Source organism: Cynocephalus volans, chromosome 1 (genome assembly GCF_027409185.1).
Source record: "Cynocephalus volans isolate mCynVol1 chromosome 1, mCynVol1.pri, whole genome shotgun sequence".
Taxonomy (NCBI): Eukaryota; Metazoa; Chordata; class Mammalia; order Dermoptera; family Cynocephalidae; genus Cynocephalus; species Cynocephalus volans.
Window position 1 is genome coordinate 252,582,132 of NC_084460.1, and position 18,556 is coordinate 252,600,687.

The window sequence follows — 18,556 nt, forward strand, 5'->3', positions numbered from 1 at the left end:
AGACACTCACACCAGTGGAGCAGAATAGAGAATGCAGAAATCATCCCTCAGGTTTGCAGTTATCTGATATTTGACAAAGCCAACAAAAACCTACACTGGGGAAAAGACTGCCTCTTCAATAAGTGGTGCTGGGAAAATTGTATATCCATATGCAGAAGAATGAAACTAGACAAGCATCTCTCACCATATACTAAAATCAACTCAAAATAGATTAAAGACTTAAGTGTAAGACATGAAACTGCAAAATTACTAAGGGAAGATATAGGTGAAAAACATCAGGAACTAGGTCTTGGCACAGATTTTATGAACATGAGCCTGAAAGCACAGGCAACAACAACAACAAAAATAAACATATGGGACTATATCAAATTAAAAAGCTTCTGCACAGCAAAAGAAACAATGAACAGAGTGAAACACAACCTACAGAGTGGGAGAAAATTTTTGCTAACTATGCATATGACAAGGGATTGATATCCATAGTATACAAGCAATTACCCAGTAAAACAACAAATAACCCAATTAAAAAATGGTCAAATGAGCTGAATAGACATTTTTCAAAGGAAGACATAAATGGCAAACAGGTACATGAGAAAACTTCAGTATCACTAGTCATCAGGGAAATGCAAATTAAAATCATATTGAGATATCACCTCACCCCAGTTAGACTGGCTATAATCAAAAAGATGGAGAATAACAAATGCTGCCAAGGGTGTAGAGAGAAGGGAACACTCCTGCACTGTTGGTGGGACTGTAAATTAGTACAACCACTGTGGAAAACAGTATGGAGATTTCTCAAACAACTACAGATTGATCTTCCATATGATCCAGCAATCCCACTTCTGGGTATATACCCAGACAGATGGAAATCACATGTTGAAGGGATACTTGCACTCCCACATTCATCGCAGCCCTGTTAACAATAGCCAAGATATGGAACCAACCTTAATGTCCATTGATAGATGATTGGATAAGGAAAATGTGGTATATATACACCGTGGAACACTGCTCTGCCATAAAAAAATGAAATTCTCTCAATTGCAACAACATGGATGAGCTTGAAGAAATTTATGTTGAGTGAAATAAGCAAAGCACAGAAGGATAAATACCACATGTACTCATTCATAAGTGGGAGCTAAGAAAGAAAGAAAGAAGAAAAGAAAGACCACAGTGGTGTGCTAGACATCCAGGGGTGGCAAGCATACCTAGGGATACAAAGTTGAGTGGGAGAAGGGGGGCATGGGAAGGAAGGCTGGAGATAATTAGGTGGGGGACACAGGGTATATTCGCAATTTGTAGTAACGGGCATGCTGTCAGTATGGATCTGGCTGTCACATCTTGGGCATGAGGGATGACAATCAGTTTTGTATCTCATGAATATTCATAACCAGTAAAAAAAAGTGCTATACCAAAAAAAAAAAAAAAACACAAAAACCATCATAATTTACAGGAAACAACTCAAAATGGATTAAATGGATTAGAGACTGAAATAAAAGACTTTAAACCATAAAACCCTAGAAGAAAACATATGGGAAACCTTGACATTGGTCTGGAAAGTAATTCTTTGTCTCTCAAAACACAGGCAACAAAATCAAAAATAGACAAGTGGGATTACATTGCACTAAAAAACTTCTGTACATCAGAGAAAAGAATAAACAGAGTGAAAACGTTAATTTCATTTGTCAAATTGGCTAAGCTAATGAGCTTATTGTTTGGTCAAACACCAGTGTATATCTTACTGTTCAAGTATACTTTTAAATATGATTAACATGTAAATCAGTAGATATTGATCAAAGCAGATTAAAATTCACAGTAAGTTTCTGGATATGACACTGACATCACAGGCAAAAAACCAAAAATAGACAAAGGGGACTATATCAGTCTAAAAAGTTTTTGCCCAGAAAAGAAACAATCAAGAGGGAAACAGAAACCTACAGAATTGTAGAGTATATCTGCAAATATGATAAAGGCTTAATATCCAAAATACATAAAAGGAGTTCAAACAACTCAACAGCAAACAAAACCAAATATGCTGATTAAAAAAAATAAACAAACAACCTGAGTAGATCTAAATATATTTCTCAGAAAAAGACAAATGGCCAAAAGATATATGAAAAGGTGCTCAACATCACTAATCATCAGGGACATGCAAATTAAAACCACAATGAGATAGCACCTCAGGCCTGTTAGAATGGCTGTTATCAAGAAGACAAAAGGTAACTAGTACCTGCAAGGATATGGAAAAAAGGGAACACTCTTACATTGTTGGTGAAAGGTAAATTAGTACAGCCGTTATAGAAAACAGTATGTAGGTTCCTCAAAAAACTAAAAATAGAACTATCTTATGATTCAGCAACCACACTTCTGGTTATACATCCTTAGGAAATAAAATCAGTATACTGAAGAAATATCTGCACTTCCTTGTTCACTGTGGCGTTATTCAAAGCAGCCAGGATATGAAAACAACTTAAATGTCTGTCAATGGATGAAAGAATAGAGAAAATTTGGTATATATATCTGACACAGACAGAAATTAAAATATATAAAAATATGTCTGTGTGTCTAGGTAGAAAGATGCATGCAGATAGACAGACAGACAGCTAGATAGGTACAACAGAATACTATTCAGCCTTTAAAAAAAAGAAAATTTTGCCACTTGTGACAACATAAATGAACCTGGAGGGCATTACGTTAAGTGAAATAAGCCAAATGCAAAAAGATAAACACTGCATAATCTCACTTATATGTGGAACATAAAAATGTCAAACTCATAGAAAGAGAATAGAATGGGGAGAGGACAGTAGGGGGAAAGGTTGGTCAAGGGGTACAATATTTCAGTTATGCAAGATGAATAAGTTCTGGAAAAGCTGCTGTAACAGCAAAAAAGTAATAAGTATAAGGTATGGGCATAAAAACTTTAACAATTTTGTTTTTCAATTTTGGCTGTCAACATTAGTACAAGCTCAATAAAAGTAGCAAAAAGATAAGAAAATAAAAAGTTCCTTCTCATCCTTCCTGTTTCAAGTATGGTCTCTTCTTTTAAGGCTTCCCTAGTGACCCTAGATAGACCTAGGCATTGTCCTCCCTATACTTCTTCTGACTTTATGCACACCTACTTTCATTACTGCACTTCTCATATTGGGCTGTGTTATTGCCATGATTTTCTCCCCACTACACTGTAACAGCCCTAGGTAAATATCATGATTTCTCTTTTTATATGTTCAGGACTTAGCACCATACCTAGCATAATGCAGAAGCTCGATATATGTTAGTTGAAAGAATGAATTAATAGGCTGCATGATTTACTCATAATTGTTGCTGATATTTACCTGATTCATAGAGGTAGTTTGATCTCTTGGATGGTTTTTCATTCCAATCAGCATTTGTCTCCTTCTACATAATTCAGAAAAATAAAACTGATCCCCAAAGATTTCTTCTAGAATTTTAACATCAATTATTTCTATATTTAAAATAAAGAAACTGAAAGTTTTGAAAATTTCTTAAATGTATAAGAAATGCACACATTTTTTATGTTCATATTACACCTATTATTTACAAAATTCAAAAGTTTGTAACTGTATCAGAAGGTGTCTACAAGACCACCCATACACTGGTGATTTGCTGACTTAGGAAATCAGCATATAGTTGTACTCACATCTAAGATTTATTATGGTAAAATGGATACACAATAGCCTAAGTAAGAGAAAAAGACACAGGCTAAATCTGGAGAAATCCATGCACAGTCTTCCTTGTGCTCTCTTTTCTATGAGAGGACACACTTGAGGGTGCTCTTTTCTCCAATAAAAATACGGTAACACAGAAACCCAGCACTCAAAGTTTTTATTGAAGTGGGGTCATGTAGAACTCTTTACCTTGGCACATGCCAAAATTCCAGATTCCCAGAAGAAAAGCGGGTATTTAGTAAGAATCACATTGTTTGCACAGTCTAGGCACAGTGAACCACTCTTTTCAGTATCAAATCAGTGTAGAAAACTTCCCAGTCAAGTTCCCAGACACCAGCCAAAGCAGTATCAAGCTTGGTTATTACCTCTTTTCTGCACAGTAGTACTCACTGGTATCCTAAAGTTAACAATCTGATTAGCAAGCGAGTTAATCAAGTCAATGGGAAAAAAGGTTTGTTTTTCAACAAAGCAAACAATAGGAGTACAGTTTAAGTAGAGCTGGAAGGCAGAGAACAGATTCTCTGAATTATTGCCACATGGATGTGGCTCTCTAGACTTATCCCAGAATTCAGCATAATCTGGGAAGCAGATTAATAGCAGTGTAATAGATTTTTTTCCTAGGTATGAGAGTTGAAAACAGGCCATCAAAAATACATTTTCTGACAGTGGTACACTGTGTATACCATAAAACAGAATACAATACTTATAATTGCTCATTCTATTTAAATACTTAAAAATGCTCATTCTTATTATAAATTAGATATTTGGGGACATTTGGTACTCATTTGAGATTAATATGGATGGCAAAGTTAATAGTACATCCATTACACTAAAAAGATCAGTAATAAAATTTAGACACAGTTTTTTAAAAAGTTCTTTTCTTCTTCTAAGTATAGGGCATAGCTTTTGAAATATGTCAAGCAATATGACCACTTTAAATGTCAACAATGTTAAGAAATTTCTTTTTGTGACTCTTAGCATATTTAATGTGGCTACTGACATACTAGAGCAGTGAATTAAGGCCAGTATACACTTGCCAAGTGTTTAAAATAAAAATGCACCACAGAGAAACATATTTCAGTAAGCATACTACTTTTTAGGAGTTACGTGTAATTTAGTCTGCCAGTTATGCTGCATTATTAGACATGGAAAAGTATGCCATGTTCTACCTTAATCGTAGAAAACTCATTTGGAAATAATTCAGTAAATTTCCACTTTATTGAAATTTATTTTAAACCATGTTAATTCCTTAGCACAGTTCAAACAGTTAATACCATGCCAATAATGGAACCAAGGATATAGATTTGATTCCTACAATAACAAGTTGGCAACCCACAGAGAAATCCTATTTTATGTACACGGACTTTTGCTGGTCACTTTCCAACAGCAGGTAACTGATCACTGATCAAAATGTACTGAATCAATACTAGTAGAAGCCCAACCAAAGAAGTCCAATTTGATACTTCCTCTAAGTCTGCAGGTACATACTGTGAACTACCTTCTTGTGGCTTACATTTTTTAGGCAGACTGCCCTTGGGATATTAAAATCTTATGACGGTATGATTAGTTTCAGGGAATAAAGCTGTTCTGCATGGTCACTTAAAAATGACATTTTTGTATGCCAGTGATGATCATAAGACCATATCTCATTTATTCTGTTTGTATTTGGAGTAAAAAAACATATTACATACCTCTACTTTTGGAGGATCCAAAAGTGACCGTGATCTGGTAACATTTCTTGTGGGTGATGTTTGAACTGAAATAATTGAATCTCGAGCTGACTTGTTTATAGCGCCTAGAGAAAAAAAGAGATATCTTTAAATATGAGAAGTTAATATTGCTGGAACAAGGGTGAATATTAACTTATAGGATTGCTCCAATATTCTCCCTGCTGAGCTACCACAAATGACAGGAATTACCACAATAAGGGATTTATTTGAATTAAAGAACTATCTCCAAGAATAGCATGACTTTTCGATGTTCACTGCCTACAAATTTTCAGTGGTTCACCATTACCTTCGGAAACAAATCTGAAATCCTTAACCTCTTAATTTATTATGCCAACTTAATCTTCTGCTGCTAAGTATAGCCCACTGCCAGAATTAACTGTTTTCATTCAGTAGGCAATGAGAAACCACTCATGACTTGAATAGGGGAATACACGAAGCTATGTTTTAGGAAGATTGCTGTCACAGAAAAATGCATGGTGGATCAAAAAGAGGAAAAATTGCAGAAACATTACTCGGTAGTCAAGAATAGAGGATATAAGGAGAGGAGCTGTGGAAAAAGAAAGGAGTGGAGGACAAGATAAATTAAAGAGGTACATTAGACAGAAAGTGGCAACTTTTCTGGAAGTTGTGAACTATAAGAGGAAGAATCAAAGATAGTTCAGGTTTTTTGCTTCAGTAAAAATAGGAGGATTAGGAAGATAAAAAATTTGGTTTTGTATTGTATTTGTGGTAGTCATTAGGTGGATGGAGATGTCTAGCATTTTCTGTGTGTATGTAGGATTGCGTAGGAGTATTTTAGTGACTTGCAGCAATCTAAAATGGCAAAAAAAAGTCTTAGGTAATTAAACTCATTTAAGGGGAAAAATTTCATTTAAGGGGAAATGGGAAATAGGATGTACTGTTTGTCGGGAATTGATGGTATTTAAGTATGGGGATATTCCAGGGGACAGTTCTCATTATTGCAACCTGCAGCAGGGACCCTAATTTTTCCACACTATGCAAATTCCAAAAGGCACATTCATCCAGCAATCACTCAAATGTATAGGCTAATTATAATATCTATATTCATAAACAATGTATATAATCCTTTATTTTCAGAATCAGCATAACATTTATAATCAGGTAAAACAATTTTAAAACTATATGATGAAACTGTAATTATGCACCTAATAATGAAATTATAAATACTTTTTTATTTTCTTACCTTTATTATCAAAAATACTTGATTTTTTACTTATTACTCCATCTCTCTGTATGGTACAACGTTAAAGAGAAAAACATTCATTAGTATCATTAGTTACTGTACTTCCTAAAGAGATTTGCCCTCTCTATCAATTAACCAAATAAATAAAGATTTTTTTTTCCCCATTTTACCTCCTAACTCTATCATAAAAATTGCTTCAGGGACAATACATATTATGAATCTCTTAGGGTACCTTTCACAGGATCTCAAATTTTAATAGATCAAAACCATCCGAGCTTACTGTGCAGTAATGTACAAACTTACTCCTACTCCAATAGTCCATATTTTGTTTAAAGGCATGGTAATCCATTCAATGGTTGTTTTTAAACAGTTTAGAGTCATTCAATTTGTCTCAGAGATATCCAATTCAACCCATTCATATCTAATACAATCCAATGTAATGCTTATTGAAAACACTGCTTTGAACGGAAATAAAATTAATCATTTTAGACTTATTTTATTGTAATAACATTTTTTTCTGTGTTTGTTACCCCACTAGACAATGAGTCCTCAAGGGAAATGATTGTGTCTTATTCATCTTGGTATTCTACGTGACCCAATTTATTTCCTCATTTTTCTTCCTCTTGGCTTAGCACAGTGCCTAGTCAATAGCATGCACTTAATAAATACCTAGCCATTGTTTTCATTATAATTGCTAAATGTCTATTTGGATTAGTTTCTGCTAAATTGCATAGTGCATTTATTACAAAGCTGACTCAACACCTTCTCTGCCTAGGAAGGAGATCGGGTCTCATGAATAGAACTCAGTATCTCTAATCAATCAGTACCATGCTAGTGAAGGAGATAGCTTATAGAAGTAAAGTTAAATAGATAAATTAATAAGCACTGTATAAAAGTTTAAAATATAATTTTATACCTTTTGTTCTGTACCATTATCCTGTACATCTCGCTGATAAACTGAAGTTATTGATTTTTTCAAAACATTCTTTGAGCTACACTGAGATTGATGAACAGCATTTGCTGCATTTGCTCCTAAAAGTAAATGAAAGAGAAACTCTAGTTTTTTTAAACAACTTTATTGAAGTGTAAATGAGGTACAATAAATTGTACTGATTTATATTTAATTAATTTTGAAACATATATACAACTGTGAAACCATCACAGCAATCAAGATAACATTTTGATTACTCCTAAAAATTTTCTTATACATCTTTGGAATCCATCCATCTCTCTATTCCCATTCCCAGACAGTGATCTGTACCTCTCAAGCTTAGTTTGTTTGCTTTTTCTAGAATTTTATATGAATGGAATAATATAGTGTGCACTTTTGATTTGCCTGGCTTCTTTCACTCAACATAATGTTGCTATATGTTTCAAAGTTTGTTCCTTTTTATTTGGAAGAAGTATTTCGTTGCATGGATATGTAATTTTTTAATACTCTTATCTGTTGATGAACATTTGGATTTCTTCCAGTTTTGCTTTGCTTGAGATAACTGCTTTAGAAATGGAGGATTTGATTTTATTGTCTACATTTAGTAGTCATGGGTCTGGTGTTGCCATAATTGTACATGTTGTAATTACCCTTTGGTGTATTGTAAAAACTGTTCAACTTTTAAAATGCGACCCATGAAGTTTAGAGTTGAATTAACTCAACCTCAGTGATCCTGAAGGTGAAGATAGCTCAGGCTAAGGCACCTGTCTCTCTCTAGGTTTCTGTGTGTTGATGAGACTAAGGAAATTGAATACTCAGGGAGGGAAGATTTTGGACTTTATTTTCTTTAGATTTTAACTGTTAAGGACAAAGGTATTTAACACTTTAATTTTTTCTCTGACATGTAATAATGAGAAGGGAGTCATATTGTTCAGCTTTGAATAGTCTTATGCTTTTGTTAGTGTACTATTAGAGAATGTTTATGTTGTTATTTGGGCTCGGTCTAATCTACTGAACTCAAATGGATATGAATTGACATAGTATGAGATAAGAAATAATAAAGTGATATTTCTATAAGGTTCACAGTGGCTCTGGAGCTAATGTATTTAATTTCTGACATGAAGGATTCAGTTTTGTAAAATAATTTTGAGCATTATAAATTATTTTACAATTTTTAGGTATCCTGTATTTTAAATTTACTAGCAACAGACCCTTCATTTAGTTTTTCTAAAATGATAGTATGTCAAGTTCAAAACACTAAATCAATAACCTAGGGATCAAATTCTGAAAGCCATTGAGGCTGCGCAGTGGGTAAGCATCACTCTAAATCAGTCATTTGACAAAAAAGAACAGAGGATTTTATCTGTAATTAAGTGAAAAAAGCCATCATCAAACTCAGTCTTTCCCCAAATTACTATTTAGTAGTTAATATTTCTAACACAATATCCAATTACCATGTGCTCCTTTATATGCCTTCTGGTCACCAACAGGATAAACTAACTTTATATCACCAGAATTCTTCTTTTTCTTCTTTGCAGAAGCTTAAAGATATATAACAAAATATTTATTTTTAATAATGGTGATGACAGAATTACCCAAGATAAACTATTTATCCTTTCATGCCCAAGAGTAGGAGAGCCATAGGCTAATCTACATGTAAGATTTTGAGGATCAACTGGAGAAATGTGAGATGGGAGAAAGGACAATTATTCTTGAAATATTATCCCTTCAAGTTAAAAGATATATTTGAAGGAAGAGAATTTTCTTCTGGCAGAAAGGAAAATCTGCACCTGGTTCCTCTGGAACATATCATTTCCTCTCTGTGGAGAAACATAGTGACTGGACTAAAGACCCACCAGCCCACAGTGACTACTGCAGTTCTTGGATGTGCTTTATAGCCAGGCATAAGCAAATACTTCAAAAAGTTCATATGAATAAGTAATATAAATCTTTCCATAAGCTTTTTGAAGTACCCTTATATATTTATATATATATATATATATATATATATATATATATATACCTATCTCCATATATCCCTTCTTTGTGATAGAGGTAATTATAGTTTTTTTTTTCTAACTATTTAGGTGGGCAGAGGATCCTCATTGCACGTGTGCTCAATGGGTTTTCATTAGAGATGTAAAATGTGAGAAAGTAATCTGTCTCTCCACTCACTGATCACTGGAACAGTTTCTTCTGATATTCCCTTTCTCTCTCTTTTCTCTCTGTCCCTCTGGAAGTTGTTTACTTGTTGGAAGATGAAAATGTTACTATAGTGGTATAATTGGATTTCATTTATAAAATAGGCATATTTATTCTTCTGTTACTTTGTTAATATAAATTAAATTCATTTATATTCTACTTCTTCAAAAGAGGATTTTAGGTAACAAATGCTTAAGGTATCTACTTGAAACTCTTTTCATACCACATGAGAAAGTGAAGATACAGGAATGTAACTAAATGTAACTAAAGTTACTTTTTTTTATCTGAGGCATGATATTACTATCATTGCCTCGATAAAAATAAATACATTGAATTAATCCATTTAGCAAACATGTATTTAGTACATATATTTCACTTGGTGCTCTGTGAAACACAAAGTTGGGTGTTTACTATCATGAGTGATTAAGACAGTAGGAAGAATATAAGTGTATAAAGAATGGTACGAACTACTAAACAGATTCAAAGGAGAGGGATCTTCCAATTAGGGATTATTAAGAAAGATGTTATAGAGTGTAATTTCCAGTGGGACTTAAAGAATTATAGACTTTTGATAGATGGAGACAGTGGGCAGGTCATTATAGGCTGAGAAATGTGGATAAAGAGAAGCACAGAAGTAGGAAAGTTAACCTGTGTTTTAGAAATGGTCAGTAATCTCATTTGATTGAACAATAAAATAAATGAAATGCTTACTATGTTCTAGAACTTTTGGGCTCTTTATAGGAATTATTTAGGAGTATTATCATTGTTTTCAGATGATAAAACTGACTCAGAAAGGTTAAATAATTTGCCCAAGCCACTTACATGGCTAGAAAATAATAAAGTAGGACTTGAACTTCAGCAGTCTGGTTCCAGAGCCTGTGCCCATCACCCTTAGATTAGCTGTTTTCTTCAAGGATGTAGTGTGAAATAAAGTTAAACAGGTTAGGACTGGACTCTAGATGCTGACGAATTTGCTTAGTAGTCTGAGCTTTACTTAATGGGTAACAGTTTTGAAGGCAGGAGAAGAAACCATCAGAACAGAGTTCTAAGTATAATTAGGCAGAAGTACACACAATGAACTTGAGGTAGGTAAAAATAAGAGCCAACAGAGACTAGTTAGTAATCTCCTAGAGTGACACAGGTAGGCTCTTACCTATAAATAGGGTTGATGGGGCAGAAATAGGATTGATGGCGCACTGTGTTGATAGCTGAATGGAGATAATCATGTTCTTTCCTGTTACTACATAGCCACAGATAATTAAAACAAGTCTACATTTTTGCATTCTGGCCATGAAACTTTAGCTAATATCAGATAGGAAAAACTCACTATAATTTTATAATGTTATGATTAAAAGGAAGCTGGGAGAGATTGGACATAGCAAAATTGTGGCTCTGTGTTTCTCCTTTTAAACTTTCTTCATTTCTTTCTCTTTTCCTTCTGTCCCCTCCTTCCCTACTTCCTCCATCCCATTTTCTCTTCCTTCTTTTTTTTTCCTGGTACTGTCTGCTCTGAATGGTTGGCAACATAGATAGAACACCAGTAGAACACCATGATGTTGTATAAGAGCAATTGTCTTACATACAAGTTTTTCAAGTTTCATTAATAACAAATGCATTATTTTAATATAGTAAAGTTGGTAAGAAATGCAGTACAGGCAAGATTTTCTCCCGAGCCACTTGATAAGATTGTTTAGATTTGTTATAATTTTCATACGTGTCTACTTTCCAACTTGAACTATAACGGGGATATGCCTAAAACAATGGCTGGCAGAAAGTGGATAGCGAGTGTAAACACACGGAGTATTACAAAGGATTTTATGCAGATAATCATTTCTTATTTAGCTATATCATCTTTTAATGTTCTCACGTTCACAGTAGGTTCCATCTTGTCCTCTGTATTCAAATGTATTTTTTCCAATATCTTCTCCTTTAAAGCCAGTATCTTGCATTTTTTGTAAATGATAAGCCATTTTTTTCTCTAGAAGTGCTTGTTTCTGAAATATTAAAGAAAATATATTGGATATTATCAACTTTCTGTTAAGAAATACACAACGAAAATATATTTAAAATTTGACAGTGTATTAAAAATGGACATCATTCTTGTCTTGTGACTTATAAAGTTGCACTGAATACAAAAATGGGAGGGTAATAAGGGATAAATTTCTATTTGTGATCAAACATGAAGAATATATTTAACACTCAGATGCAATTTACTCACTGGACACCTTCAAAGAGCTAGTCCAGTTTCTGATCAGATAGGGTCTCTTATCCATAGCTATCCTAGTAAGTTTAAGCAATTTCTCAATCATCTTCAATTGGGATATTCCTGAGTGGCTAACCAAAAGCCATTCAGGTCCACCATAGGTAAACAAAACATAACACATGAAATATAACTTCCCTTTGTGAATTTCTGGGCTAGTATTAACTCTGGGTGCACCAGATAGGAGATTACTACACAGAAAAATAACCCATAGATCCTCAGAGGGTTAAGTGGAATATTCAGCAAGAAAATGGTTCAACACATGCATGTAAGGAAACTACCCAAGACGACAGAAAGGACCATCCTAAAGGATTAGAGAGAACAGTGCTTGGCACCCACCTAGGGATCGAAATTATGTATTATCTTACCAGCCATACAGAAAAACTTCATGAGTCACAGGGCATTAGGTAGAGTACTAAGATGGGTCTTGTCTCAGTAGTAGGGAATAACAGTTCCGGATTAAACATGGTTCTGGCCTCATTGAACAAATCTTAAATAGCAAGACCTGCATGATCAAACTGTTTTCAAATAAATTATCTACATCCAAAAAAAACCCTAAAGAATATTTACAGGAATATAAAAATATTCAGTACATGAAGTAAAATTCACAATATCTGGCATCCAATCAAAAAAATCAGTCATGTAAGGAAGCAGCAAAATTTGACCCATAAAAAGAAGTAAATAAATCAATTAAAATAGACCCAGATACGACACAAATGTTAGAATTAAAGACAAGAATATTACTATAGTTAATATAACTGAATTCTGTATGTTTACATAGTAAAGAGGAGACATGGAACACATAAAAATGACCAAAGTCAATTTTATAATATGTGATATGAGTAATACAATGGATATGTTAATGGCAAAGTAGACATTGCAGAAGAGATTAGTTACTGTGAATTCAGCATCAGAAACCTTCTGAAAAGAAACACTGAGAGAGAAAAATAATGGGAAAAATGAAAAGAGTTTCAGTGAGATGAGGGACAACTTCAAGTAGACTATATACCTATAGAGAGGAAAAAGAAGATAGAATAAATATTTGATAATAATGACCCAAAATGTCCTAAAATTGACAAAAAAAAAAAAACAAAAAAACAAAAAACCATAAACTCATAGGTTCAGGAGTCCCCCCTCCAAAAAAATGCACAGAAAAAAAAAAAAAAGAAAATTTCACCAAGACATACAATAATACAATTTCTCAAAGTCAGTGATGAAGATTTTAAACATTTCCAGGGGAAAAAAAGTTATATTACATAGAAAAGAAAACTGCAGACCAATGTCTCTGATGAACATAGATGCAAAAATCCTCAATAAAATACTAGCAATCAGGATACAGCAACACATAAAAAAAGTTATACACCATGATCAAGTGGGATTCATTTCAGAGATGCAACAATGGTTCAACATACACAAGTCAATAAATGTGATACACCACATCAACAAACTCAAAGACAAAAAACCATATGATTTTATCTATAGATGCAGAAAAAGCATTCAACAAAATTCAATATCCCTTCAGATAAAGACTCTCAGCAAATTAGGTATAGAAGGAAAGTATCTCAACACAGTAAAAGCCATCAAAGACAAGCCCACAGCCAATATCGTCTTGAATGGTGAAAAACTGAAGACTTTTTCCTTAAGAACAGGAACAAGAGAAGGATGTCCACTCTCATCTCTACTATTTAATATAATATTGGAAGTACTACACAGAGAAGTCAGGTAAGAGAAAGAAATAAAGGACATCCAGGGCCGAGCCCGTGGCGCACTCGGTAGCGTGCTGCGCTAGCAGCGCGGCGACGCTCCCTCCGCAGGTTTGGATCCTATATAGGAATGGCCGGTGCACTCACTGGCTGAGTGCCGGTCGCGAAAAAAGACAAAAAAAAAAAAAAAAAAAAAAAAAGAAATAAAGAACATCCAGATTGTAAAAGACAAAGTCAATTTTCCCTATTTGCATATGACATGATCTTACATATAGAAAAACCTAAAGATTCTATCAAAAAACTCTTAGAGCTGATTAATAATTTCAGTAAGGTTGCAGGACACAAAGTTAATGCCCCCAAATCAGTTGTGTTTATATTTTTGAATAATGAACTAACAAAAAGTGAAATCAAGACAGCAAGCCCATTTCCAATAGCCATCAAAAAAAAAAAAAAAAAAACCTAGGAATTAATTTAACCAAGGAGATGAAAGATCTCTACAATGAGAACTACAAATCACTACTGAAAGAAATTAAATAAGACATAAAAAGATGGGAAGATATTCCATGCTCTTGGGTTGGAAGAATTAACACTCTGACCATGTCCATACTACCAAAAGTGATCTATAGATTCAAGGGAAAATATAGGGGAAACACTTCAGGAAGTAGAACTGAGCAAAGACTTTATGAACAAGAGCCCCAAAGCACAAGCAACAAAAGAAAAAAAATCAATAAATGAGATTATATAAAACTAAAAGGCTTCTGCACAGCAAAGGAAACAATCAACAGAGTGAAATGACAACATACAGAACAGGAGAAAACATTTTCAAACTATACATCTGACAAGGATTTAATATCCAGAATATATAAGTAACTCAAACAACTTAACAGTAAAAAAACAAATAACCAAATTAAAAAATGGGTAAAGGAGCTGAATAGACATTTTTCAAAAGAAGACATACAAACGGCCAACAGGTACTTAAAAAAAATGCTCAACATCACTAATTATCAGGGAAATGCAAATTAAAACCACACTGAGATACCATCTCATCCCTTAGACTGGAAATTATCAAAAAGATGAGAATAACAAATGCTGGCAAGGATGTGGAGAGAAGGGAACACTCATGCACTGCTGGCAGGACCGTAAATTAGCACAGCCATGGAAAACAATATGGAAGCTTCCAAACAGCTATAGATAGATCTATCATACAATACAGCAATCCCACTTGCGGGTACATACCCAAAGGAATGGAAATCATCATGTTGAAGGGATACCTGCACTCCCATGTTTATTGCAGCTCTATTTACAATAGCCAAGATATGGAAGCAGCCTAAGTGTCCATTGACAGAAGACTGGATAAGGAAAATGTGGTATATATAAACCATAGAATACTACTCTGCCACAAAGAGAATGAAACTCTGCCATTTTCAGAAACATGGATGAGCTTGGTGAAGATTATGTTAAGTGAAATAAGCCAGGCACAGAGGGAAAAACACCACATGACCTCACTCATAAGTGGAAGCTAAGAGAGAAAGTAGGAAGAAAAGAAAGACCGCAGTGGTGCACTGGACTTGTAGAGGGAGAGAGCATACATAGGGTTGCTGGGGGAGTGAGGGGGGTGGGGGGAGGGAGGTTGGGGATTAGTTGGGTGGGGGATTTGGGGAATAATCACAATTTGTGGTAATGGGCATCCTGATACTATTGATCTCACCATTACATCCTGGGCACATGTGGTGGCGGTCAGCTTTGTATCCCATGAATGTGCATAATCAATAAAATAAAATAAAAAACTAAAAACAAAGATCCAAATAAGGTCTTAAATGTAAAAAAAGAAAAATGATTTGTTATGCTAACATTAATTGAAAGAAAGCTGGAGAGGCAATATTAATAATACACAAGGTAATATCAGAGCAAAGAATATTACCAGGGAAAAAGAAGGTATTTGCATAATGATAAACCAAACATTCCTAACCATTTATGCACCTGATAACCAAGATTCAAATAAATAAAACAAAAACTCATGTAAATGCAAGAAGAAATAGACAAATCTAAAAATAGAGTTAGAGACTTTAATAAATTTCTCTCAAAAATTGAGCTATAATTCAGAAGATCTGAACAGCTCTACCAATGAACTTGATATCTAATGAACATTTATAAATACTCCACACAACAACAGTAGAATACAAATTTTTTAAATTGTACATTTTAATTGACTAAGAATGATCATATTTAAAGATGATAAAATGTCTCAATATATTTAAAAGGACACTGTAAGTAATAAATTTCATTTTTTTAATAATTTACCCAGTTCCAGGAATTCTGTTATAAGCAACAGAAATGGACTAACACAATCACATTCTCTTATCTTTGCTTTTGTTGCCTGAGCTTTTGAGGTCTTATTCATAAAATTTTCTCAGTCCTATGTCCTAGGGCATTTCCCTGTGTTTTATTCTAGAATTTTTATAGTTTCAGATCTTACATTTAAGTCTTCAATTCATCTTGAGTTGATCTTTTACACATTGAGAGAAGGGGGTCTAGTTTCATTCTTCTACACACAGATATCTAGTTTTCTGAGCACCATTTATTGAAGAGGCCATCCTTTCCCCAGTGTGTTTTTGGTGCATTTGTCAAAGATCAGTTGGCTGTACGTACATGAATTTATTTCTGGGTTCTCTATTCTGTTCCATAGGTCCATGTGTCTGTTTTAATGCCAAGTACTGTACTGTTTTGGTTACTAAGCTTTGTAGTATATTTTGAAGTCAGGTAGTGTAATGATTCCTGCTTCATTCTTATTACTCAGGATTGCTTTGGCTATTCAAGGTCTTTTGTTGTTCCATATGAATTTTAGAATTGTTTTTTCTATTTCTGTGAAGAATATTATTGGTATTTTGATAGGAATTGCATTGAATCTGTAGATCACTTTGAGCAGTACGGATATTTTCACATTAATTCTACCAATCCATGAGCATAGAATGTCCTCTTTAATTTCTTTTATCAGTGTTTTGCAGTTTTCATTGTAAAACTATTTCACCTCTTTGGTTAAATTTATTCCTAGATTATTTCTTTTTCTTCTTTTTCTTTTCATTCTTCTTTCTTCTTTTCTGCTTTCTTCTTCTTCTTTTTTTTTTTTTTTTTTTTTTTTTGTAACTACTGCATCTGGGATTGCTTTCTTGATTTCTTTTCCAAGTAGTTTGTTGTTGGTGTATACAAACACTATTGATTTTTGTATATTGATTTTGCATCCTGCAACTTTACTGAATTTATTTATCAGTTGTAAGAATTTTATGGTGAAGTCTTTACATTTTTCTGTATATAAAACCACGTCATCTGCAAATAGGGACAATTTAACTTCCTCTTTGCCAATTTCAATGCCCTTTATTCCCATATCTTGCCTAATTGCTCTGGCTAGAACTTCTAACATTATGTTAAATAGGAGTGGTGAGAGTGGGCTCCCTTGTCTTTTTCCTGTTGTTAGAGGAAAAGCTTTCAACTTCTTCCCATTCAGGATGATGTTAGCTATGAGTTTGTCATATATAGTTTCCTTTTCTTTCTCATATGCATATCTGCTGTACTGGTGGGTTTTATTCTTTCTCATGTATTCACAATGGTAGTTATCGCCCTTTTGATTCCAGATGTAGGACTCCCTTGAGGATTTTTTGTAGGGCCAGTCTGGTGATGGTGAATTCCCATAAATTTTGTTTGTCTGGGAAATACACTATTTTTCCTTCATTTCCGAAGGATAACTTTGCTGAGTATAGCATTCTTGGCTGGCAGAGGTGGGGTTTTTTTGTTTTGTTTTGTTTTGTTTTTCCTTTTTCTTTAAGCATTTTGAATATAACTTCCTACTCTCTCCTGGCTTTTAAGGTTTCTGATGAGAAGACTACTGTCAGTTTGAAGAGGATTCCCTTATAGGTAACTTGATGATTTTCTCCTGCTGTTTTTAGAATTCTCTCTTTGCGTTTGACTTTTGACAATTTCACTATAATGTGATTTCAGGGAAGACTTTTTTGAGTTGAGTCTGTTTGGGAATCTTTGAGCCTCTTGCTTCTGGAAAACTGTATCTCTCTGAATGCTTGGGAAATTTTCAGTTGTTATTTTGTTAAATAGGTTTTCAGTGTCTTTTCTTTTTCTTCCCTTTCCAGAACACCCATAATAGGAATGTTTGTTCACTTACAGTTGTCTGATAGATGTCATAGGCTTTCTTCACTTTTTAAAATTCTCCTCTCTCTCTCTCTCTTTCTCTCTCTCTTTCTCCTAGTGGGTTAATTCAAAAGGACTGTCTTCAAGCTCAGAAATTCTTTTTTCTGCTTGTTCTAGTCTGGCCTGTTGCTTAAGCTCTCAGTTGTATTTTTTATTTCATTGAATAAATTCTTCAGTTCCAGGATTTCTGTTTGATTCTTTGTTATGATATCTCTTGTTGAATTTTTCTTTCAGGTCCTGGAATGTTTTTCTGACTTCATTATATTTTTTTGCACTTTGTTGAGTTTCCTAAAGATTATTGTTTGGAATTTCTTTTAGGCACTTCATATGTTTCCTATTATTTGGGGTCTGGTATTGGAGAATTATTGTCTTCCTTTGGGGCTGTCATGTTTCCTTGTTGTTTCATGCTTCTCATGTTTCTGTGTTGATGTCTGAGCATCTGGTGGGGCAGTGCTTCTTCTAATTTTTGGAGTAGTTTTTGAAGGGAGAAATTCTTTCCTGCAGAAGTGCTGTATATTGACAGTCAAGCTGGGAGTTTAGGTTTGGTTCTGGGTGAGTATGGAAGTGTAGTCTTCATGTGACTTCTTCAACTTTATTCAGTCTTGGAGTTGTGGGTACCTTTATGGCCTAGAGGGTGGGATCCTCAGGA

At 34.1% G+C, this 18,556-nt stretch overlaps 1 protein-coding gene across 1 annotated transcript in view; it reads right to left on the reverse strand.

The window, feature by feature from the left end:
• Window positions 1-18,556, reverse strand: part of FSIP2 (fibrous sheath interacting protein 2) — a 94,793-nt gene that overhangs the window by 66,033 nt on the left and 10,204 nt on the right. Inside the window, exons 8-13 of the mRNA XM_063085975.1 lie at window positions 11,621-11,741; window positions 9,000-9,086; window positions 7,531-7,643; window positions 6,615-6,660; window positions 5,372-5,475; window positions 3,327-3,390 (exon numbers count right to left, since the gene is read on the reverse strand). Coding sequence (XP_062942045.1) covers window positions 3,327-3,390; window positions 5,372-5,475; window positions 6,615-6,660; window positions 7,531-7,643; window positions 9,000-9,086; window positions 11,621-11,741 — 535 coding nt within the window. The remainder of the gene's footprint in view (window positions 1-3,326; window positions 3,391-5,371; window positions 5,476-6,614; window positions 6,661-7,530; window positions 7,644-8,999; window positions 9,087-11,620; window positions 11,742-18,556) is intronic.